We start from the raw sequence: 14,635 nt of genomic DNA on the forward strand, positions 1-14,635 counted from the left end.
AAGCTAACGTTAAAAAAAAAAAAAGTTATTCTGATTTTGGGATGACCTTACACAGAGCCAGCTCAGGGCCGTGCCAAAAGCGTCGGTCAAACTGTTCAGAGTGAATAACTGCAATATACAGTTGCTTTGAATTATCCAAACGTGAGACGCTAACGAAAAGGACTTTCAGCCGACGACAGACCTTAAGTCGGTAGAATTATTGCCACCTCAGACTCTGATGTTGGAGGCGAGAGGTAATCTCTACAAGCTTTTGAATATTTCATTTAGAGGAAAAAAATTAGAAAAAAAAAAAAGTTTAGTTTGTGAGTTGCCACACATACTGACGTGACCGTTAATGGTATTGACTGCTGACGTGTGCAGTTATTCTCCCCAGTCATCATCATATTTTTCCCTTGATCTCACGTTATAATTTTCATCTAAATAGACGACGCGTATGTCATGCAGTGTCAACCCAACATTTTCCCCTCACCTCGAGCATGTTCAGGTATTACCACGTCGCCGCTTGTCGTAAGGTAACTACAGTTGCAGTATACTGACGGCGTAGGTAACTTAGTATGTGGGACGTCCACAATAAGTTTGTATCGACTGCTTAACCTTAAACATAAATGTTACATTTTGTTGTTATCTTCTTGGTTGAAGTTGACGACTGAACTGCAGGGATTCTTAACTTCATACATTGACATATTCATATGATCTATATTCAAGTTGCAGTGCAACACTGAATGCCATAGAATGATTCAACTCTGGACATAGTACGTATCTCCTTAAGCTAGAATGAGGAAGACAATACTCCACAATGAGGTATTAGCTAGGCTGCCGCACAACACTAAGTCAACACTCCACATTGAAGCGTTAACTAGGCTACCACACAACACCAGAGGAAGACAACACTCCACAGTGAGGTGTTAGCTACGCTGCCTCACAACACTATAGGAAGACAACACTCCACAGTGAAGCGTTAGCTGGGGTGCCTCACAACACTAGAGGAAGACAACACTCCACAGTGAAGCGTTAGCTAGGCTGCCACACAACACTAGAGTAAGTCAACACTCCACATTGAAGCGTTAACTAGGCTACCACACAACACCAGAGGAAGACAACACTCCACAGTGAAGTGTTAGCTAGGGTGCCTCACAACACTACAGGAAGACAACACTCCACATTGAAGCGTTAGCTAGGGTGCCTCACAACACTACAGGAAGACAACACTCCACATTGAAGCGTTAGCTAGGGTGCTTCACAACACTACAGGAAGACAACACTCCACAGTGAAGCGTTAGCTAGGGTGCCTCACAACACTACAGGAAGACAACACTCCACAGTGAAGCGTTAGCTAGGGTGCCTCACAACACTACAGGAAGTCAGCACTACAATGAAGCGTTAGCTAGGCTGCCACACAGCACTAGAGAAAGTCAACACTCCATAGCGAAGCGTTAGCTAGGCTGCCACACAGCACTAGAGAAAGTCAACACTCCATAGCGAAGCGTTGGCTAGGCTGCCACACAGCACTAGAGAAAGTCAACACTCCATAGCGAAGCGTTGGCTAGGCTGCCACGCATCACCAAAAAAAATATTGTAGTACTCTAACTGTTCATCATATACATGTACATCATTCTCAGTTAGTCAGGCCTGCTGCTCCCATTATTGTGAAATGTACTTTAAAAACGTAAATCATCTTCAGCATTATATTTAAAGGCAATACTTGCCTAACAGAGACTTTCCCCTGATGAGAACTCCATGCTCAACCCAGACGCACTCCCTGAGTGTCTCCCATGAAACGAATTTTGCAGAAAACTTAGAATTATTTCTTTGACATTCATACTTTAGACGCTGTCTGTTGCCTTTTTTTATTATTAATAACTGTCGGTAGATCCCTGTATCCTGTGGATTCCTCTGCCTCGTAAGGTTGGGTAATGATAGGTCTCCAGTTTACAACATGCGCTTGATAAACAGGACCTCTTGCCCAGCTAGAGCCCCAAGATTCCTTGGCGAATCTTAAAACGACTACATCGTAATCACACCATTGCTAATACTACAAGCAATGATACAGTAAAAATCCCCGATAAAAACAAGACCATTAATGGTTAACCAATTTCCATATTCGTAAATGAAAGACGGTGAAAACAATGCCAGTATTTGTCCGCAGTGTATGTGCGACATTCTCATTCCGTTATGTTGATGCTCTTTTGTTACAGGACCAAGAGGAACCTGTTTACATGAGGTGAATTTCATGGAAGGAGTTGGTGCAATCATAAACGCATAACAGGCTTGCTCTTCGCTTGCAGACTCTGTATATGTTCACGATATATGATACCGACATCTATACTTCAGAGTCACGGGATTTTCAAGAGTATTTCTCGTAACAGTGAAGACAGACAAAGCGCGACACATGCACATCACTGCGTCAACAACCCACGATAGCCATCACACAGGGCCGGGCTTTGAAGAATGATGGAAAATGTGTAGACTTCAGTAAATAGTCAAAAGAAAATAATAAACCGCACAAAATAGATTAATACACTGTAGATGACAATAGGAATTTTGGTTGAAAAAACAAATAATCTTAATACGTAAAGTAAGGTTAAACTTTTTCAAAAAAAAACAGACCTAGCTTGTATTTCTATATTTACAATCCATAGGTTATTACTTTCTGGGTTGTAAAGTCAAAAAATAGAAATGTTCCTTACTTTGGCACAGAAAATGGTGTTGTACTTGGTATGCTTTGTAGAAAACAGAAAATGGTGTTCTAGTTAGTTTGTAGAAAACAGAAAATGGTGTTCTAGTTAGTTTGTAGAAAACAGAAAATGGTGTTCTAGTTAGTTTGTAGAAAACAGAAAATGGTGTTCTACTTAGTATGCTTTGTAGACACAAAATCTCACCAAAGCTAATTATAATGAACTGAAAACGTTTGTGCCATTCTAGTCAGGCGGTCAGTAACCTTATCCCACATGATAACTTATAGATGTAAACACCAGAAATGCTCTAACCTTTCCTTGTAGTCTTCACTAGTTCCCAAAGCAGGGCATGGTTGTTCGCTTAACATTCTTGTAATGTGATCACGGGGTTCGATCCCCACACTGTTAAGAGCTATACAGCGGAAGCCAAGAGGCCGACCCAACGTCACCACAAGAAATGAGTTCCTGTTGGATACGTAAACAAAAGAGAAATTAATTGATTATTTCGCAAGAATAATCCGGCACAAAATGATAATCATAATAATACTCTGATTTACCGTGTAAACGCTGATTATAATGACGAACACAAGGTTGCTTCTCGTGCCTAACTGCCCGAACAGCACAAATTAGATTTGGTTACTTAAGCTAGCATCGCAGATGCACGTTAGCATAGATGATGTTCCATGCATTGTGGAAGACTGAAGATCTTGTAGCATACGTAAGATTCACCCAGGCATGAAATACTCAACAGATTCTGTACTTGTACAATACTTATACTTGTAAAAGTGTAAACAAAAAGAAATATTAAGCTTCTACCGTTATGGTACAGATGGCTGCATCTCATAATTCATCTTCCCACAGAAAGTCTTCGTAACATTTAACAGCTTAGGTTTCCAGTGAACTGCACCCATTCTGTTCCTGTGCTGCTCACTGTCATTCCTTCAGTGAAAAAAAAAGAATCTCTGATCCCACTGTCTCTCATGTCGTTCACTGAGTGGCTATGCCAAGTTTCCCATACATCAGAGTCCCTCTGCAGCCAACACTTGACCCTAATGACACTTAATGACAGTCCATCATCCACGAAGATTCAAAACACATTAACCCAGTGTTATTGGTCGGCTGGTGAACACTCTGAAGTGTCAATCGACACGATGCTGTATATCGCTAGTTGCCTGGAGGCCAACAAGGCTCCTGGCAGGTTACGACGTGTAACCCCACGTAACCTCTTAATCCCCAGTGGGAACAGTGGTTACCCCTCGACTCAGCTGACTTCACTTGGGTCTCGTAGCTTAAGAGGTGAGGTCAGAGCCAATCACCTTCGCCCTCAACATCAGAAACTCCACTTTCTTTCAGTCTCTGCCCATCAACAACGCATCCCCTCCTTGCCCCTCCTACCTCCTCTAGTCTCTCCTGGCAATATGATATGAGGCTGTGATGACTCCCAAAGTGTTATCCTCCTCCTCCTCCTCCTCCTCCTCCTCCTCCAGGGACTGCCTCCCTTAACCGTATATGGCTGCCGTCATATACCCAGCGTCACGAGGGCGCGTCGGACAGTAAGCCGACTTGTCTCAGACAAATGCACCGCTCTGCTCCCCTAAAGTATCAATACGGCTACTGAACTCCAAACTCACGTAGCCCTTGGAATGCTTTCTCCGTCGCTGATAGTCCACCATGTGACTCCTGACGTTTCGTCTTCCCCTGTAAGTTTCTGTAGGATCTCATCTCGAACTACCACTTTCGTTAGGACTCACGTGGGACCTCGCCACCTCCCGTCTCGGGAGAAAGCCTGAACCAAAGGACGAGCCTGCCTCACGCGCCACCCCATTTCCCTGCAGAAGCTCGTCTAGACTCGGCACAACATCCTTTTACTGGACACTTGCTACACCTCTCGCACCCTCACCAGCCCTGGGAGATTCCTGCCGAGCCAGCCTCCTGCATCTCGTCTTGCCTTACTTGACCTCATTCCTTACCATAATCCTGTATTTTCAGAGGCACCATGACCTGAGCTACGTCACTTTCTACATAACCCAGTCAAATACTGCGATGTCGTTACCCGTGTTTTCGTATTCCATTCCCAGTCCGCTAAACACGATGGAAGTATAATGCACATAGCATCATCATGCAAGTTAGTTTCCTCATCTCGCTATTTATGTATTGATCACACTGTTTCCCATCACACTCCTTCCCGCCTCGATGGAGGAGATTATTTCTGAAGGCCTTATCAGCGTTTAGCTGCTTCATTTTTCATCTAAAGCTTTATAAAAATGATAGCAGCAGATGGACTGTTTCCAATCAGGCGTCTGTCAAGCCCGATTAAATCACCGGTTGCGTTCCACCGCCAGTGTTACTGGTTGTATGTAGAGCCGGAAGTTTCAGCTTTTGCATCTGCCCCTGGTTCAGTTGTACACCACAGCTCCTGCAAAGTCCCATTTTTTGCAGTTCACTTCGGACGATAAGGTTCCAATTGCTTCTTCCTCTTTTCTGTAGACGCTTGATTCTCTCTGGCTTCCTGTTCGCCCATGACCCCACTCAGCATGTCCCCTCCACACACCTCCACTCTCACACTCCCGGCATCTTTGTGTATATCGTACGCCGGTCCCATATCAGGAAGGCCACCCTGGTTTTGCACCGCTTCCTCGCTGTATGTATTCCATCGTCTTCCGTGCCGTCTGTATCGGTAACACTTCACTTCCACTTCATACATCCCACTGCAGTACTCTGTTGATTCCCTGCCATCTGTCTGGTCACGCTTGGTATACTCAGGTATGACCATTCAGTTCCTCCGCCACCACTCACAATGTCCTCAGCGTACTCGAGTTAAGCTTCCAACGTCCCAGCACCTGGTGATCTCACACTCATATTAAGATGGGTAGGAATGGATCGTTTTACGACCATTAAATCATATACAGCTTTTGATTACGAGTTTTTTTTTGTGAGCAGAGCAGTCAGAGTCATTAACGCCAGAGGGAAATGAAGCTTTGTATATGGTTGTTCCAGCGTCTGGCATCGCAATGTGAATGAATGTTTAAGGAACGCCTCGATTCTCTTGCACCTGATTAAATTTTACTGGCAAGTCTTCACGTGTGTAGCGCTCTCTCCTAGTGTCCCTGCACCCAGCGCTGTATCAGTTCTCTCTTGAGTGCTGCATGACCTGTCACAGATGATAAAGACACCGCAACATAAGTATGTGGCCAGACATCCCCTGTAGGTGACAGTTTAGAAACTTTGAATGTCTCAAGGATTTCCATCACTTTCTGTAAAGCTGCGTCACACATACCATTACACACGAGATCCTGTGTAGAACTAACGCTGTTTCACCTCATACTTCGAAGCTGTTTCAGCCATGAGTCTCACTGAGCCTACGTCTTCGACGTGACTGAACGGCATATCGTCCACAGAGTATCCGTTCAGCAGTGCGACGCTCCGGTGACTTTGATTCGAAATTATTTGCCTCAAAGAATTTTGCTTTTATTGAGCAACTTTCTAGTGATTACAGTTGTTTCGTTGCGCACTTCATTGTCTACAGGGGCGTATGAGACCCTCTGGTCGGTTCATTTGTCTTGGTCAATAGCGATCTTTTCCTTCATGATTCTCTACGTGCACAAAACGCAGTTGTTTTTTCAAGCAAGTGGTCTCCTCCTCCTCCTCTTCCTCTTCCTCTTCCTCTTCCTCTTCCTTTCCTCCTCCTCCTCCTCCTCCTCCTCCTCCTCCTCCTCCTCCCCCTCCCCCCCCACACACACACATCTTCCCATACGCGAGTAGTTCTTATCACACATCATGAACTTAACACTTTCACTTGAAGATTCTGTGATGATATGTCTAAACTAGATAGGTAACAAAACACCAGCACAAACAAGGTCTCAAATTAAGTGTAAGGATTCCTGTAACCCGAGTTTCACGTTGCAGTTAGAGTCCTGGATCAGGAGCAATGCACATACCTTCTTCCTGTCTGTACACCTGCTCAAACTGTCTGATACAGGTGCACAGTGTTGTCAGGTGTCGAGTGTTGAGAAATGAAATACGTAGATTTGATGGTAAACTATGTACTTGAAATTAATATTGTTTGTTTGTGTGTGTGTGTGTGTGTGTGTGTGTGTGTGTGTGTGTGTGTGTGTATATATATATATATATATATATATATATATATATATATATATATATATATATATATATATATATATTTTTTTTTTTTTTTTTTTTTTTTTTTTTTCATACGATTCGCCATTTCCCGCATTTGCGAGGTAGCATTAAGAACAGAGGACTGGGCCTTAGAGGGAAAATCCTCACCTGGCCCCCTTCTCTGTTCCTTCTTTTGGAAAATTAAAAAAAAAAAAAACGAGAGGGGAGGATTTCCAGCCACCCGCTCCCTCCCCTTTTAGTCGCCTTCTACGACACGCAGGGAATACGTGGGAAGTATTCTTTCTCCCCTATCCCCAGGGATATATATATATATATATATATATATATATATATATATATATATATATATATATATATATATACACACAGGTTTGGATGGTATTGCAGTGGAATTTATTAAAAAAGGGGGTGACTGTATTATTGACTGGTTGGTAAGGTTATTTAATGTATGTATGACTCATGGTGAGGTGCCTGAGGATTGGCGGAATGCGTGCATAGTGCCATTGTACAAAGGCAAAGGGGATAAGAGTGAGTGCTCAAATTACAGAGGTATAAGTTTGTTGAGTATTCCTGGTAAATTATACGGGAGGTTATTGATTGAGAGGGTGAAGGCATGTACAGAGCATCAGATTGGGGAAGAGCAGTGTGGTTTCAGAAGTGGTAGAGGATGTGTGGATCAGGTGTTTGCTTTGAAGAATGTATGTGAGAAATACTTAGAAAAGCAAATGGATTTGTATGTAGCATTTATGGATCTGGAGAAGGCATATGATAGAGTTGATAGAGATGCTCTGTGGAAGGTATTAAGAATATATGGTGTGGGAGGCAAGTTGTTAGAAGCAGTGAAAAGTTTTTATCGAGGATGTAAGGCATGTGTACGTGTAGGAAGAGAGGAAAGTGATTGGTTCTCAGTGAATGTAGGTTTGCGGCAGGGGTGTGTGATGTCTCCATGGTTGTTTAATTTGTTTATGGATGGGGTTGTTAGGGAGGTAAATGCAAGAATTTTGGAAAGAGGGGCAAGTATGAAGTCTGTTGGGGATGAGAGAGCTTGGGTAGTGAGTCAGTTGTTGTTCGCTGATGATACAGCGCTGGTGGCTGATTCATGTGAGAAACTGCAGAGGCTGGTGACTGAGTTTGGTAAAGTGTGTGAAAGAAGAAAGTTAAGAGAAAATGTGAATAAGAGCAAGGTTATTAGGTACAGTAGGGTTGAGGGTCAAGTCAATTGGGAGGTAAGTTTGAATGGAGAAAAACTGGAGGAAGTGAAGTGTTATAGATATCTGGGAGTGGATCTGGCAGCAGATGGAACCATAGAAGCGGGAGTGGATCGTAGGGTGGGGGAGAGGGCGAAAATCCTGGGAGCCTTGAAGAATGTGTGGAAGTCGAGAACATTATCTCGGAAAGCAAAAATGGGTATGTTTGAAGGAATAGTGGTTCCAACAATGTTGTATGGTTGCGAGGCGTGGGCTATGGATAGAGTTGTGCGCAGGAGGATGGATGTGCTGGAAATGAGATGTTTGAGGACAATGTGTGGTGTGAGGTGGTTTGATCGAGTAAGTAACGTAAGGGTAAGAGAGATGTGTGGAAATAAAAAGAGCGTGGTTGAGCGAGCAGAAGAGGGTGTTTTGAAATGGTTTGGGCACATGGAGAGAATGAGTGAGGAAAGATTGACGAAGAGAATATATGTGTCGGAGGTGGAGGGAACGAGGAGAAGTGGGAGACCAAATTGGAGGTGGAAAGGATGGAGTGAAAAAGATTTTGTGTGATCGGGGCCTGAACATGCAGGAGGGTGAAAGGAGGGCAAGGAATAGAGTGAATTGGATCGATGTGGTATACCGGGGTTGACGTGCTGTCAGTGGATTGAATCAGGGCATGTGAAGCGTCTGGGGTAAACCATGGAAAGCTGTGTAGGTATGTATATTTGCGTGTGTGGACGTATGTATATACATGTGTATGGGGGTGGGTTGGGCCATTTCTTTCGTCTGTTTCCTTGCGCTACCTCGCAAACGCGGGAGACAGCGACAAAGCAAAAAAAATATATATATATATATATATATATATATATATATATATATATATATATATATATATATATATATATATATATATATGTGTGTGTGTATATGTATATTCGCCGTTTCCCACGTTACCGAGGTAGCATTAGGGACAGAGGACTGAACTTGAGAGGGAAAATCATCACTTGGCCCCAGCCTCTGTTCCTTCTTTTGGAAAAGTCAAAACTGGAGGGGAGGATTTCCCCCGCTCCCTCCTCTTTTAGTCGCCTTCTACGACACGTGAGGAATGCGTGGGAAGTATTCTCTCTCCCCTATCCCCAGGGATAAGTGGTTTAGTAATGTTTTGGGAGTAAAGTCAGGGGTTGGTGAGAGGGAAAAAGCAAGGGAAGGAGTAGCACTACTCCTGAAGCAGGAGTGGTGGGAGTATGTGATAGAGTGTAAGAAAGTAGACTCTGATATAGGTGAAACTGAAAGTGGATGGAGAGAGATGGGTGATTATTGGTACATATGCACGTGGGCATGAGAAGAAAGATCATGAGAGGCAAGTGTTTTGGGAGCAGCTGAGTGAGTGTGTTAGTAGTTTTGATGGACGAGACCGGGTTATAGTGATGGGTGATTTGAATGCAAAGGTAGGTAATGTGGCAGTTGAGGAAATAATTGGTGTACATGAGGTGTTCTGTGTTGTAAATGGAAATGGTGAAGAGTTTGTAGATATGTGTGCTGAAAAAGGACTAGTGATTGGGAATACTTGTTTGAAAAGAGAGATAAACATAAGTATACGTATGTAAGTAGGAGAGATGGCCAGAGAGCGTTATTGGATTACGTATTAATTGATAGGCGCGTGAAAGAGAGACTTTTGGATGTTAATGTGCTGACAGGTGCAACTGGAGGGATATCTGACCATTATCTTGTGGAGGCGAAGGTGAAGATTTGTAGAGGTTTTCAGAAAAGAAGAGAGAATGTTGGAGTGAAGAGAATGGCGAGAGTAAGTGAGCTTGGGAAGGAGGCTTGTGTGAGGAAGTACCAGGAGAGACTGAGTGCAGAATGGAAAAAGGTGTGAGCAAAGGACGTAAGGAGAGTGGGGACGTATTTAGGGAAGCAGTGTTTGCTTGTTCAAAAGATGCTTGTGGCATGAGAAGCGTGGGAGGTGGGCAGATTAGAAAGGGTAGTGAGTGGTGGGATGAAAAAGTAAGATTGTTAGTGAAAGAGAAGAGAGAGGCATTTAGACGAGTTTTGCAGGGAAATAGTGAAAATGACTGGAAGATGGATAAAAGAAAGAGGCAGGATGTCAAGAAAAAGGTGCAAGAGGTGAAAAAGAAGGCAAATGAGAGTTGAGGTGAGAGAGTATCATTGAATTTTAGGGAGAATAAAAAGATGTTTTGGAAGGAGGTAAATAAAGTGCGTAAGACAAGAAGGCAAATGGGAACATCGGTGAAGGGGCTAATGGGGAGGCAATAACAAGTAATGGTGATGTGAGAAGGAGACGGGGTGAGTATTTTGAAGGTTTGTTGAATGTGTTAGATGATAGAGCGGCAGATATAGGGTGTTTTGGTCGAGATGGTGTGCAAAGAGAGAGGATTAGAAAGAATGATTTGGTAAACAGAGAAGAGGTAGTAAAAGCTTTGCGGAAGATGAAAGCCGGCAAGGCAGCGGATTTGGATGGTATTGCAGTGGAATTTATTAAAAAAGGGGGTGACTGTGTTGTTGACTGGTTGGTAAGGATATTCAATATTTGTATAACTCATGGTGAGGTGCCTGAGGATTGGCGGAATGCATGCATAGTGCCATTGTACAAAGGCAAATGGGATAAAGGTCAGTGATCAAATTACAGAGGTATAAGTTTGTTGAGTATTCCTGGGAAATTATATGGGAGGGTATTGATTGAGAGGGTGAAAGCATGTACAGAGCATCAAATTGGGGAAGAGCAGTGTGGTTTCAGAAGTGGTAGAGGATGTGTGGATCAGGTGTTTGCTTTGAAGAATGTATGTGAGAAATCCTTAGAAAAGCAAATGGATTTGTATGTAGCATTTATGGGTCTGGAGAAGTCATAGGATAGAGTTGATAGAGATGCTCTGTAGAAGGTATTATGAACATATGGTGTGGGAGGTAAGTTGTTAGAAGCAGCGAAAAGTTTTTATCGAAGATGTAAGGCATATGTACGAGCAGGGAGAGAGGAAAGTGATTAGTTTCTCAGTGAATGTCGGTTTGCGGCAGGGGTGTGTGATGTCTCCATGGTTGTTTAATTTGTTTATGAATGGGGTTGTTAGGGAGGTGAATGCAAGAGTTTTGGAGAGAGGGGCAAGTATGCAGTCTGTTGTGAATGAGAGGGCTTGGGAAGTGAGTCAGTTGTTGTTCGCTGTTGATACAGCGCTGGTGGCTGATTCGGGTGAGAAACTGCAGAAGCTGGTGACTGAGTTTGGTAAAGTGTTTGAAAGAAGAAAGCTGAGAGTGAATGTGAATAAGAGCAAGGTTATTAGGTACAGTAGGGTTAAGGGATAAGTCAATTGGGAGGTAAGTTTGAATGTAGAAAAACTGGAGGAAGTGAAGTGTTTTAGATATCTAGGAGTGGATTTGGCAGCAGATGGAACCATGGAAACGGAAGTGAGTCACAGGGTGGGGGAGGGGGCGAAAGCTCTGGGAGCGTTGAAGAATGTGTGGAAGGCGAGAACATTATCTCGGAAAGCAAAAATGGGTATGTTTGAAGGTATAATGTTATATGGTTGCGAGGCGTGGGCTATAGATAGAGTTGCGCGGAGGAGGGTGGATGTGTTGGATATGAGATGTTTGAGGACAATATGTGGTAAGGTGGTTTGATCGAGTAAGAAATGAAAGGGTAAGAGAGATATGTGGTAATAAAAAGAGTGTGGTTGAGAGAGCAGAAGAGGGTGTATTGAAATGGTTTGGACACATGGAAAGAATGAGTGAGGAAAGATTGACAAAGAGGATGTATGTGTCAGAGGTGGAGGGAACGAGGTGAAGTGAGAGACCAAATTGGAGGTGGAAGGATGGAGTAAAAAAGATTTTGAGCGATCGGGGCCTGAACATGCAGGAAGGTGAAAGGCGTGCAAGGAATAGAGTGCATTGGGACGATGTGGTATACCGGGGTTGACGTGCTGTCAGTGGATTGAACCAGGGCATGTGAAGCGTCAGGGGTAAACCATGGAAAGGTTGGACGTGTATGTATATACATGTGTATGTGGATGGGTTGGGCCATTTCTTTCGTCTGTTTCCTTGCGCTACCTCGCCGGGAGACAGCGACAAAGTATAATAGAAAATAAAAAAATATATATATATATATATATATATATATATATATATATATATATAGAGAGAGAGAGAGAGAGAGAGAGAGAGAGAGAGAGAGAGAGAGAGAGAGAGAGAGAGAATCACAGACTTGAGCCACGAGAGCCGTGCCAGCGCGCTTATCTTCGAGCCTCACTGGTGCTTCTGGTGAGCCGGTCGTCGCTTAGCCTCTCTTTTGTGTCGTACACTTTCTTGACGGGATGGTCTTCACACTCACTGCTTCCTCACTAAGGTCGTGTATGTTTCTATGTGTGTGTGGGTGTATGTGTATGTGTGTGTGTGTGGGTGTGTGTGTGTGTGGGTGGGTGTGTTCAGGGGAAAATGGCAAAAATACTCGACATGAGCGAGACATGAAGATGATGATGCAGGGAACCTACAGTCCAGGTTTATTTCTGGCGGCAGCTGTGCTGTTCAGGGGTGTCTCGTACATCTGCTTCAAAACCTGAGAACAATGATTCATGATCAATACATTTCCTAAATTTCCATAACTTAACGGATTGTTTCACGTCATTCGGATGTAAAAACGATTCTCATCGTTCACTTTAGGAAATTCACGATGTCTTTTTTTATATTATTATTTTCTCTCCCTCTACATTCACAAACTCTCTTTGCTACATCTGTTGTCTCGTTCAAATTAATATGAATGGTCCAGAAAGACAACTAGCAGTAAGTTGCCATCATTTACAAGTAAGAACATTCCTGTTTACACATATAAATACACGCAAGCGTCTTTATAGCAACCTTAAATTTTCCTGGAATTTACGTGAAGATGATCGTGTGGTCGCATGAAACTTTCCCTTTCAGGATTTCATTGTTTTAGGTATTAAGGTACGGAGTTGTTTTGGTTCTGCAGATGATCGTCAGGAAAATGTTGCATTCGTACTGGGCCTCCGAGGATGTTGATCAGGACAACACGCGACCTTCCTTGGCCTCCTTTGGTGTTGGTCAGGGATGAGCCGCCTCATGATCGCTGCAGACTTGTCTCCCTCATAACTCACAAGAGAGCAACATCTAAGGGCCGGTCACGCCCACCTACAGGGATCTCTCATCATATTTCCCCCAAAAAAATATTCTCAACATTTTATTTTTTTTCATATACAGAAATATGCCCACATGTCGACCATCAACTAGAGGGTCAACACTACGACACTGTATGACGTACGACTGTATGACGTACGTCATTATAGTCAGTCGTCCACAAACAGTAACTGTATACTCAGTTTACTGGAGAGTTTAAGGAGCATGTGCTAACTATAGCGTCGCTCGCTGTGGGTAGAGATTAGCTAGCGAGCAGAGGCAGGCACAGTGTCCCTCTTCCACCAGACCACGGTATGGGACCACATGAAGAGCCTCCACAGCCAGCTGTGTTGCCAGCTTCACGTGGACGCTGAGGTGTTCGCATATACTACAATCATATTGCTCGGGGTTCACTGGTGATAAGCACCTCCCACTCCTCCATCGTATGCAGGTGTTCTGCGTAACAGTTGTTGCCGCTTACAAGTGTCATATGCATTTACCTTCGTCTGTCACGTCATAGTGTGCTACATATGTTTTCATACGAATGATGTGTCGGTAACCCAGACAGATGTATCGTGCATCCCATGATCATCCTGTGAGCGGTAGCGCAAAAGTATGACAGGGGTCACAAAGGGTCTCAGTCATATCCCAGTGGGTTGATGTTACATAAGATGTTACAACTGATATTTCATTACATAGTTTCATAGGGTAAGTTTTACTGACTACATGCAAAAAGTGGAAACATACTGAAAATTTCAGGTATCTTGTTATTAACAATAAAGTGTTGTGACATTTCTTGATAAGACCTTTGATTAATATCTCCAGTTAGGCCAAAGCGCCAGTAATACCTATAGCCTACCCTTAGTCTGGCAGTTACAACATCATGTCATCTGCTGATCTTATTACTTTCTCCATATACATGTTTGACTTTACACATCTCACTGTGACGGAAAATGTTTCTACCTGTACTTATCTGAACTCATCTATCGTGCTTCAAAGAGGTCAGTTAGTTCCTTTCTAATTACAGTTTTGAGGTTTCTGATTGACAACCCAATGTTGTGTTCAACATCTTTACCAAGAGAGCAAATTTGGGTAAAGCATCAGTTGTGTCATGCTCACGGAGGCCTACATGAGAGGGAATCCATAACAAGTTGATCTGAATCCCTTGAGCAATAATGTTTAAATATTTGTTTGGCTTCAGAGACCAGCATGTTACATTTTAGATTTCATGGTGTTAAGGTTAAGTAATGAGTATATAAATAATCAGAGATAATAAAACTGTCTGTGGCAGTGATTTCTACCTGCTCAAGAGCGTTATGTATGGCGGACAATTTAGTTTGTATTGGAGATGCCCAGTTGTTTAACATTTTCTTTAATCAATTGCCATCGAGCTGGATCACAATGGCAGCACTGCCTGCCCTCCCAGTGGCAGAGTCGCGAGAAGCGTCAGTACAGATGCAGTGGGTTATGTTATTGTCAGCCTGGAGTTTC

The 14,635-nt window shown here is 43.2% G+C and overlaps 1 protein-coding gene across 1 annotated transcript in view; it reads right to left on the reverse strand.

Annotated features, from left to right (window-relative positions):
• The window catches only part of LOC139754420 (galactosylceramide sulfotransferase-like), a 707,975-nt gene extending 704,611 nt beyond the window's left edge, over positions 1 to 3,364 (reverse strand). Inside the window, exons 1-2 of the mRNA XM_071671698.1 lie at positions 3,339 to 3,364; positions 2,988 to 3,140 (exon numbers count right to left, since the gene is read on the reverse strand). Coding sequence (XP_071527799.1) covers positions 2,988 to 3,140; positions 3,339 to 3,364 — 179 coding nt within the window. The remainder of the gene's footprint in view (positions 1 to 2,987; positions 3,141 to 3,338) is intronic.
• Between the last annotated feature and the right edge of the window lie 11,271 nt (positions 3,365 to 14,635).

Source organism: Panulirus ornatus, chromosome 17 (genome assembly GCF_036320965.1).
Source record: "Panulirus ornatus isolate Po-2019 chromosome 17, ASM3632096v1, whole genome shotgun sequence".
Lineage (NCBI taxonomy): Eukaryota > Metazoa > Arthropoda > Malacostraca > Decapoda > Palinuridae > Panulirus > Panulirus ornatus.